This window comes from Thamnophis sirtalis, unplaced genomic scaffold, assembly GCF_051295495.1.
Source record: "Thamnophis sirtalis isolate CommonGarterSnake01/CBP01778 unplaced genomic scaffold, rThaSir2_p1.2 scaffold_3, whole genome shotgun sequence".
In the NCBI taxonomy this organism is placed as follows: Eukaryota; Metazoa; Chordata; class Lepidosauria; order Squamata; family Natricidae; genus Thamnophis; species Thamnophis sirtalis.
Genome location: NW_028261383.1, coordinates 34,748,133 through 34,759,522, shown reverse-complemented (window position 1 = coordinate 34,759,522; position 11,390 = coordinate 34,748,133). Strand labels below are relative to the sequence as shown.

General features: G+C 39.1%; 1 protein-coding gene across 1 annotated transcript; it reads right to left on the bottom strand.

The window, feature by feature from the left end:
- Positions 1–429: 429 nt before the first annotated feature.
- RPS5 (ribosomal protein S5) lies at positions 430–8,757 on the bottom strand. Its single transcript, XM_087708653.1, has 6 exons — positions 8,644–8,757; positions 7,145–7,250; positions 6,803–7,012; positions 1,644–1,772; positions 1,463–1,561; positions 430–551 (listed from the first exon to the last, which is right to left on the bottom strand). The coding sequence occupies exons 2-6, from the start codon at positions 7,247–7,249 to the stop codon at positions 483–485; spliced, it is 612 nt and encodes a 203-aa protein (XP_087564779.1). The 5' UTR covers position 7,250; positions 8,644–8,757; the 3' UTR covers positions 430–482.
- Positions 8,758–11,390: the final 2,633 nt, after the last annotated feature.

The window sequence follows — 11,390 nt, the reverse complement described above, 5'->3', positions numbered from 1 at the left end:
ATTTGAGGGGATTAAAGAATAATTTTAAAAACTTAGGGGAAGTCTATAACATTGGCTTGTTTGACCAGGGTTAAAAGAAGAAAATAGTTATATCTGGTTGTCCTTACTGAACTTTTGCTGACAAACATTGATTGATGTAGCATATGGACTTCTTTGAAATCTAAGAGGTGAGCTAATCAGAGATGGTGCTAACCTACTAAAATTGTTTTTACCTGATGGCATGAAGGGAGAAATGTATTTTTCTGTTCGTATTTTTGTAATTTATATATTAACTTGTATCCATTTATATCTCTTTAACAAAATTATTTGAAAAAAAAAAAAAAAGAACCTCCAGATAACATGTCTATTATAATCCGACCAGGCCACCCCCTCAAATCAAAGAAAAAAATCCCATCTGCTTCAACAAGTGAACTGCAACACAAAGAAGTGTAACAGTATGAAAATGAGGATTTATTTGCTTTGGTTTCCAGGAACAACTCTTTTTAACGGTTGGACTTGGCCACACGTTCCAGCTCATCCTTCTTCTTGATGGCATAGGAGTTGGAGGAACCCTAGGAACAAGTACAGTTACAGTTTAAGCAACCACACATCCCATCTGACATTATCACTGAAAACATCTATGTAAGTTGCTCCTTCTCTCACATCCTCCAAACAACTCAAGATAAATGGGAGGTATAGCAGCAAAGCGGTTTTTCATGAACATGGCTGAAAAAGTCAATCAGCTATCACACCAGAAACTTTTTTGGTACAATTAACTGATTACATGCCAGACTGTCATCAGTTATCTTAAGATAGAGATACTTGCCTTAACAATGTGGCTTTGTTCCCACGTTTGGGGGGTCACAAGATTAAGAGGATCTGTGAGATGGAGGCTACCATATCACTTGCTATTGGCCTCGGTGTCATAAATTTTTGGTTACTAATTTATGTTTAATTTTGCTACTAGTATTAATGTATTTCTATTGAATTTTTAATTCAGCCCAAATCATTTTATAAGATGGATGACTATATATACACCAAAGAAATCAAGCAATAAAATAAATTTCACAATGTTAGAATTGTATTGACTTGTATTCTTTGTTTACTGCTAATACTTGCAGGCTACTTGCAATGATAGCTATTTTTGCCAAATGAACAGTGAGGACTAGAATAAAGACAGGAAATAAATTGCTCTGCACTTTAAAAGCTAATGTATAATCCAACAAAGATAACCTATATATAATATTATTCACAGATCCAACCCCAAGTAAACAAAATGTGCACTGCTTCTGTGATACAACTTAGCACCACTGAACTTGGGCTCCTGCTGGGTTTTTTAGAAGACTTTGTTGAAATGTCTCAGATGTGCTAATGTAAATACTCTTCTAAGATTTATATATTTGATTCCTAGGTCTGTGGTCTCTTAAACCAAAGAGCCATCTTCTCCACAGCTCAGCTCAGCTCTCGATTCTTTTGTTCTTACCTTTGCTGCATTTATCAGCTCATCTGCTAGGCACTCAGCTATGGTCTTTATGTTTCGGAAGGCAGCTTCACGTGCCCCGGTGCAAAGTAACCAAATAGCCTATATGAAGACATAGGAGATATGTTCACAAAATAGCCGGCCGAGACTAAATCAATCTACCCCTCTTGATAAATACCCCTACCTGATTGACACGACGCAGTGGTGACACATCAACAGCCTGCCTCCTCACTGTGCCAGCACGACCAATACGGGTAGAGTCTTCACGAGGGCCACTGTTGATGATGGCATTCACCAGGACTTGGAGGGGATTCTGGAACAAAGATCAAGCAAGGTTTAAACTATATCCAAGCCAAGTCTGGGAAAGGATTAAAGATTAAATAGCCCAAAATGTTAAATATTTTACAGTCAGTTTCCAGTAGAGCACATTGCACATAACTAACACTTAAGTAATCTGCATGTCTAAATTTTAATCTTTACTTTTTGTTTTAATTGAAGTGAGATTTTAACAAAAAGTAAACAAAATTCAAAGATATAATCATGACTGTAACTAATTTTATTCTACTATACTTGCTATTATTGAAATCTCTCTAAAACTGCAAGGGCAAAAAAAGTGAGGTGACAAACAATATTTATGTATTGGGAATTCTCCAATTGTATTTTTAGTTGTACATGTAGTCCTCAACTTATGATCATAATTGAGCCAAAAAATTATTGCTAAGTGAAACATTTAATAAGCTACTTTTGCCTCATTTTACGACCTTTCTTGCCACAGTTGTTAAGTGAATCATGGAATTGTTAAGTTAGTAATCTGGCTGTCACTAACTTTAGCTCTATTCTCCATTATGGTTTCCTCCTTGTATTAAGGGACACACAAGTGTAACCTTTAGTTTCCAGAAGGCAGAGATACTTAAAAAAAACAGCCTGAGTTGCAAATATTATTTTACCAATATAAGAAACAGCAGTAATACTAGAATGATTTTGTGTCTGTGTAATTTCTAGAATCTCCCTCAATTGAGTATGAATAAATATTTATCCTGAAACTAACCAAGCAGGAATAACTATGCCATCCAACTGTCTCTGCCCACTCAGTCTTCAACCCAGAAAAATTGGGCACTGGTTATAAAATAGTTCTGTAACAATCACTTTGCAGCAACTGCTCTGAAGAAAGCAAAGGGAATAGTTTACTTCATTAAGGCATTTGATAAGGTAGACCATAACCTACTACTAGATAAAGTAGAAGAATGTGGGTTAGACAGCATCACCACCAGATGGATTTGTAACTGGCTGACCAACCGCACTCAACGTGTAGTCCTCAATGGAACTGCATCTACATGGAGGGAAGTATGCAGTGGAGTATACCCCAAGGCTCTGTTTTAGGCCCAGTACTCTTCAACATCTTCATCAATGATTTGAATGAGGGAATAAATAGGGAACTCATCAAATTTGCAGATGACACCAAGCTAGCAGGAATGGCCAACACTCCAGAAGATAGGCTTAAGATATAGAAGGATCTTGACAAACTTGAACATTGGGCACTATCTAATAAAATGAAATTCAATGGTGAAGAGTATGGTTCTACATTTAGGCAAGAAAAACAATATGCACAGGTACAGTATAGGTAGTACCTTGCTCAATAGTAGTAACTGTGAGAGGGATTTTGGAGTCCTAGTGGACAACCCTTTAAATATGAGCCAGCAGTGTGCAGCAGCTGCCAAAAAAGCCAACACAGTTGTAGGCTACATAAACAGAGGGATAGAATCAAGATCACGTGAAGTGTTAATACCACTTTATAGTGCCTTGGTAAGGCCACACTTGGAATACTGCATTCAGTTTTGGTCGCCACGATGTAGAAAAGATGTGGAGACTCTAGAAAGAGTGCAGAGAAGAGCAATAAAGATGATTAGGGGACTGGAGACTAAAACATATGAAGAACGGTTGCAGGAACTGGGTATGTCTAGTTTAATAGAAAGAAGGACTAGAGGAGACATGATAGCAGTGTTCCAATATCTCAGCAGTTGCCACAAAGAAGAGGGAGTCAAACTATTCTCCAAGGCACCTGAGGGTAGAACAAGAAGCAATGGGTGGAAACTAATCAAGGAGAGAAGCAACTTAGAACTGAGGAGAAATTTCCTGACAGTTAGAACAATTATCAATGGAACAGTTTGCCTCCAAAACTTGTGAATGCCTCAACACTAGAAGTCTTTAAGAAAATGTTGGATAGCCATTTATCTGAAATGGTATAAGGTTTCCTGCCTAGGCAGGGGGTTGGACTAAAAGACCTCCAAGGTCCCTTCCAACTCTGCTATTGTATTGTATTGTATTGTATTGTATTGTAATCAAATTGACTTTCCTACAACACACCCTATAAGGAGCACTATACCCAGAGATGGCTTAGTCGGATTACAATTTGTGAACAGCATCATGGAGATGGAACTATTGTAGCCAAAAGAAGCCTATAAATACCTGGTAGCTTTCCTAAAGCCCATTTCTTTAGACCTGAACAAATGCAAAAAGAGCCTTTTATTTCTGACATTGTTCAATGACTAGAGATCAATAATAATGATTTTTGTAATAAGGCTTTTCTAATCTCCTCAGCAAGGCTATGCAATTAATTTTGAGACATTCAAAATCTTGGTTTAAAACACTTCAAAAATCAAAATACTGATAGTAATCTAGCATAATCTAGCATATTATAGATATTGCCTTTGATTAACTACTCTGCACAAGATAGTTTGATAAAACAATTGCAGAGTAAGTGGTTTCAATTTCTCTGCAGCAAAAATAGCAATGGTGAGCTAGTTCTCTATTAATATAATTAAAAGTCTGATCAATATTATTACATAGGGTTGAGATTTAATGATGTGTGCCTGAAATGATTCTCTATATGTAACTGCTTTGCTTTTATTGTTTCCTTCTCCCTTTCTTGGAGGTTTCCACTTTTAAATTTTCTGTAGATATTTAAACATATAAAAAGAGAAAGTCAAAACTTAATATGTGAGTACCAATTTTGTTTTGTGAGTTTTTAGTTCATCCCTCCCAGGAGTTTTAACAGTGGATATCTCTCCCCAAATTATATATTTTGGCCTTCAAAAACCATTAAGATTTGGTTCTGACAATTAGCACAGGGGCTGAAGCGTTAGGCAAACCTGGAGATGATCGCTGTTTTGAAGGTGGCGTTTCCAGTTTTTAAAAACTTTTTATTACTGTAATCCTATCATTTAATTCTGTTCTTAACTTTTAACTTTATTCTTTCTTATGCTTTTATATTTTGTGATGTTTTTATTGTAAGCTGCCCTGAATCCCTTAGATAAAATAGGCAGCATTGAAATGTGATAACTAAAATGTTCAAAAGCTAAGTATTCATAACTGCCTTTCTAAATGCTAGCCCAATCAAGATACTGGGGGAACTTCAGAAACCTCCAAACATCAGTGGCCACCAAATCATAGGAGCACTAAGCAAGCAATATCCTTTGATGCTGATCTGTGTCTAACTTTTCAGAAATGCTTTTATTTACTTTATGGCATAATAGCAGTCTGAGGCTGCTTGCCACCAAATATTCACGAGGCTTAACCAGCAAACACTTGCCTTGACCTTCTCTTCTATTTCTCATGCAGCAGTGTCCCGGCACCAACTTTTTGCAGGCCTTAACAACAAAGCCACTGTCAGCTCTATGAGGCAGACTAGACCAAGGACTAAACTCCACAGAAGACAAAAGGCTACTTTCACTGGTAGTAATCTTTTAGATTACCTGATATAGTGACCTGTCGCAGTTGTGACAGTGATGAAAAAAATAACTTTGGGACTGACACATTTACAATATCTGCAGGTTTGTAAAGCGAAGGAAAGCTGAAATAAGATCGTAAGCAGACATTTTTTCACTTAGCAACTGTTTTGCTTAGCAACAGTTGCCAGTCCCACTGCAGTTACTAAACAAGGACCACCTACATGTACATTGATAACATAATCTCCAAGTATGATTGTGTTTCCTCTTCTTTTTTATACCTGTATGAATTAAGGACATCTCAGATATTTCCATACTTTTTCCAGATGCCCTAAACTTTTATCTATTTTCTCATTCTCATCTCTTTGGAGTACATCTTCCCAGTCTCTCTTTTATGGCCATCCTCTTTGGTCTTTATAGCAACGGACTGCATTATATTAACATTATATTAAGGTAGCCACCATCTTATTTGTGTGCATCTTGTAATGTTAATGTTCGTTTGTCTAGAATTTGTGGAAGTGAAGTCAGTCAACAATTTGACTGACTTACTCCCATGTAACCCAATACTCAGCACATATGAATTATTCATTTGGTATTTCTTTCTGAGAGAAATGATTGAAGCAGTGAATATTGTACTAGGTTTTCAAAAAAATAGAAAAGGATTTTGGGTGAAACAGATTAAGATTAGACACCTTTTCCAACAGCAATACATTCTAGGTATAGAGTTTCTTAGCATTATACAAGGACCTCTAGCCTGGGCAATTACTCTTTACACCAGGCAGGTAGAAAGTACAACTTATATATTTAATAGCAAATATTTCCTATAGGATTTAAGAGCAAACATTTAAAAGTTTAAACACCACCTGAACTCTAAAACAAACCTGCTATGTCAATAGAGCTAAATATTGTGAGAAAAGCAACGTTTAATAGCTTATTAGCAAAGCAGGATTTGTTTAAAATTCAAATGATGTATTTATATTGAGGTCAAATCTATTTCTATTTAAAGATGTAGTACAAGTAGATATTAAATTATGTGTTACTCAGGAACGAAACAGTCCTTGAAAATTCTGTGGGTATGTTGATTTTTATAATTTACTTCTCTTAAATCATGATTGTTAAACTTATTTTGGGCTGAAGATCAAACCTCTTCTTTGAATGATATGTCAATGAGGAGATAGCTTAACATCTAGTTAGGGACAAATGCAAAACTAGTTATTTCCCCCCTTTGGCTACATTAAACATTTAATTTAGTCACAACCTTTAGAAAGGCTTCGATATTTGCAAGCAATTGGGCACCCTGCTATTCAAGACTGATAAACTGTTTGCTGCATCTCTGTTCCATAAATTAAAAATTCAAGTGGAATGTTACTCTTTAATGGGAAATACTAATGGGCTTCAAAAGTAGACTTAAAAAAATGAGCAAACACCAATAGCTGTCCATCAAATGTACTATACCAGGCCTGTAATTCCAAATATATGATTTATGCCTCATTCATACTATAGCTATTTATTTCTAGTAAGTATAACTTCATCTCTCCTTCTCTTGGGCCCTTCAAGTAATTCATTTCACAGTTATCTTGCTCCATGCCTTAACATAGTCTTTTCTCCCCATGCTTACCTCTCCTGTGAGCAGATGGATGATCTCAAAAGCATGCTTAATGATGCGCACAGTCATGAGCTTCTTGCCATTGTTGCGCCCATGCATCATCATGGAGTTGGTGAGGCGCTCCACAATTGGGCACTGGGCCTTACGGAAGCGCTTAGCAGCATAGCGCCCAGCACTGTGGGGCAAATACTTAGCATATTTCTCCTTCACAGCAATGTAATCCTACAAAAATACAAGTAAAGAGTCATGCATTAGGATAAATATCAGAATAAAATTCTTCTTCTAGCCAGAAGACAAAACCACTCTGCAGTTTTTGTCTTCCAAAATTCCACCTGTTAACTTCTCTTTTCATACCTGCAGGGAGATATCGCTGATTTGAACATCATCTGTGCTCCACTTTCCAAACAGCTTGATATCAGGGGTCTCTGCCACAGCAGGGGCTGTCTCCCAGTCAGTCATTCTAGAGACAAAATCAAAAGCAATTAGGTCCTGAATCAGCCTCTTTCAATAGCTTGCTCCTTGCTCCCAATATTGACTTTCTGGATAGATACTGTCAGAAAAAGCTCTATTCATGCTATGCAAATTAGTTCAATTATCTTTTCATAATATGGAAATTTTCAGTTGTGAAGAAACTGAATTGCACAGCTCTTAATTCATAACCAATACTAATGTTGTAGACTAGCCATCAGAAATAATCCAATTGCCCTGTAATTCCCATGTACCTGCAAAAACATGATGCATTACATGTTCATTCATTTAACAGGGTTAGGGCCATACTGCAAGTCCCATTACACCCATATTTCAAGTTGTAAGCTATATTTGCAAATATATTATTATTGCATTCCCTCTTTCCAAATTCTGGCTTATCAGATAAACTAAATCTTGATAATGTGGCGGGTTATTACCAAAAGAGCATATATTTTATAAATTTTGGAGGCTGTCGTTGACTCTAAAACATAAATTAGCTGGAGGGACTAGTGAGTAGAAATGTGAAAAAGCTGGGGGAGGATGTAAAATGGCCTACTGTACATGTATATTAAGGGATGCATAAGCGCACCAGCGTGCCTACTGTCCCTGTCCTAATATTCTCTTGTATTCATATTCATTTCATGTATTCATAATCATGTCTACACTTCTATCTGTTATTTAATTCATACTTGATTAAATAAATAAATAAAAATAAAGGGACAGGAGAGTTGGGTCATAAAATAGCAATGCAACCATAAGTAAAAAGAAGAGCAGCACAGAATCACACAAGCTGATAAAAAAACAGTGGGGGGAAAACACCTCACCAGGCACAACCTGCTTCACTCTGAAAAGTCTTTCTCTCAAAACGGCTATACTTGGAGCATCTTAACTTAAAAAGCAGATCATTTCAGGAAAGTTCATTTCAGAAATTAGGAGACGCCAAAAATCGCTCCCCCCCAAAAAAGAGGTTTATAAGTAAAGATGTGAAGCCTCTCCTATTGTACTCTATACTGGATTAGGACTACAACTCTCATTTCAGTCAGCATGACCACGTTGGAGCCATGAAGTCCCAGCATATTCGAAGAGTTACAGAGGGCTGACCGGCCTACAAAAGCCGCCCCAGAATAATTGCTGTTGCTTTATTATGGTACATTTTATTTTATTCAGTAATTAAATGCTATGCCGCCGTGTCTTTCTCCGCTTTGCCGGATCACGTGCTCTGAAGGGATCCCGGGCCTCATTTTTCAACGGATTCTGTCCACCCTCCACCCCAGGCCTTTCCCTCAGAGCCTCTCCTTATTCCCAGCCCTCGGACCAAAGATGATCCCGCCGCCGCTCCCACAGACTCGCGGAGGTAAAAGCTCACATAGAGACGCTTCCCTCACCTCCCCGTGTGCCGCTCGCTGGCTCAGGCGGAAAAGGGCCGCACACGGGGTTTCTCGGAGACTTATCCACGGGCTACCGGCTTCCGGCGCATTTGCGCATGCGCCCATCCTCACTTCGGGGCGCCATTCGGGTCGGAAGAAGTCGTCGCGTGATTTGGATGTTCTTTAGCGCATGCGTGGTTGAGCCTTTCCAATCCCGAGTAGTTGCAGAGATAAAGAGGGATTTGCGGGCGAAAGTGGACTTGATAACTTTATCCAAAACAGTGATATTATTATTGAGGCGGTTTTGCTTTTCGCCTTTCCCCGGTCTGAGTTTTATTTCTCTGGAATTGAACTGCTGGTTAGATCGTACCAAAGGTGCTTTTTTAGGAGGCAACTGGACTTACTTGTTTTCTTTTGAGAACGTTTCGCTTCTCATTCAAGAAGCTTCTTCAGTTCTGAAAAAGGTGCCAGATTCAGCCAGAGCTGAAAAAGCTTATTTAGTAATGAGGGGTGATAATGAAAAGCATGTATAAATAATATGAAATAATGGAAACGAAATGTAATATTTAGGAGTAATACTAATAAGATTATGTATATATATACTGGAATGTATGATAACCAGAAAACACACCATTCACGCATTGATATGTATAAAGATGATGACAAATTGATTGATAAAAAAGAAGCTTATTAGATGAGAAGCGAAACATCTTCAAAGAAAAACCGGAAAGTTCAGTTTCCTCTTGAAAAAAAAAGCACCTTTGGGGCAACCAGGACCTGGATGATTGAGAATCTCCATAGACGTTGCTTGTTAAGTCGGCTACCCGATCTGGGTTACAAAACCAGTAGGTGAAATCAAGAAAAATAAAAAGTACTAAAGGTGGGTTGCATCTCACCCGGATTTTTGAACCCGGATCTCAGGACCCTAATGTCCCCATGGCTTCTTTTCTTTATAAATATTGGCAAGAGAGATCTTGAATATGAAAACCTCTTTTTGTGCAGGTGCATTCAGATCAGCTTCCTTTGCTTTGTTTACTCAAATTAGTGGAGCATAATCTGTTTATTTAAGTGAAGGTAAGCTGCCTTTACTTTCCACTTATATTTATTTATTCATTAATTCATTCAAATTGTATGCCCGTCCATCTCATTACGTGATTCTAGGCAATGAACAATCAAATAACAAGTTACCACCACATTGCAAAAATTAAGCTACGTACAGTAGATAAATAAACTGTTATAATCCATGGATGTAGTCACAGCCAGGAGACGGGACACTTGTCATTTGGGGCCTCATGCCTGGATACATAACCGAGCCTTTTTAGGACCTTATGAAAGGCCAGCAGGTTAAGGGAATCCTGATCTCCGGAGGGAGGATGTCCCATAGACCAAGTGCTACAGCAGAAAGGACACATTTCCTGGGCCCTTCCATTTCCTGAGTGATGGGACCCAGACAGCCCATCCTGCCAGACTAAATTAGTTGAGAAGTAACAACCCAACCAGATAACCAGTTCCCCAGATAACCTGGTCTGAAGCCATAAACTTTAAAGATGGAAACAAGCACATTGAATTGTACCCGGAAGCACACTGACAACCACTACAATACACAGTAGTGGCATTGCATGTGCCAAGTAATCAACACCATTTACTATTTGTGCAACTGCATTCCATATGCTCTTCAAGGGCAGTCCCACGTAGAGTGCATTGCAGTAATCCAGATGAGAGGTCACAAAGGACATGAGTGACAGAAGAGTTGGAGGACTTCTCTAGAGAAAATAATTGAATGTTCTGCTCTTTTAACACTTTCGTGAGTGAATCTCCCTTCAAGTGACACTTGTACGAATAACATCTGCTTTAGCTCTTTCTTCACAAAAATTAATGCTGAAGAACTATTTGATATGTCTCAATATCTTAATCAATGTTAAGCCTTAAGGGCTTAAAATTGTGTACAGATTGTCCCCAGAGTCCACACAGTTCTCCCAATGAACCCTGGCAACACTAAATCATCACCATATAATTTATTTCAGTAACTTAAACCAGTGGTCCCCAACCCCCGGTCCGCGGACCGGTGCCGGGCCGTGGAGTACCTGGCACCGGGCCGCACAGCGGCCGGGGGCCATGATCGCTCTTTTAAATCCGCTCCTCTTAAATGCATTTCTCTCCCCCCCCCCTTTGGTCCCACCCTCGGCTCTCCCTCCCTCCCTCGCCGTCTCCTCCCTTCTCTCTCCCCCCCACCCGCACCGATCCATCGTCAGGGAAAGAGAGAGTGTGAGAGTGAGAGAGGAGAGAGAGAGGGAGGGAGGGAGGGAGGGAGTCAAGAAAACTGTTCCGGCCGCCGCTGAAATGACTCAGTAACTTTTGCGCTTGGATCTGCTTTTTCAAACCTCCCCCAATCATCATCGCCACCCTCTTCCTCCTCCTCCACCACCACCGTTTGTTCCGCTAAAGCTCCTAAAGCTCTCTCCTCGGCTTTTCCTGCTTTCTCCCTGTCACCCAGATTCATGCTGTGGTTCGAGAGTGCGGCTCAGTTTTATGTGTCCGCTTCTCTCCCTTTCTCTCCACACACACCCCACCTCCATTTAATTATTTTTTTTTAAAAGAAAGAAAACCGTAGTTCTGCCAATTGCAAAAAAAAAAAAGTGTGTGTGCGTGCATATCTGCCGGCGGGTGTGTGTTTGTGTGGTGTGTGTGTGTGTGTGTATGCGCGCGCGGAGAGACTGGTTGGAAAGGAAGGACAGGACTGGCGGTGTGTGTTTCTGCAGCCCCTC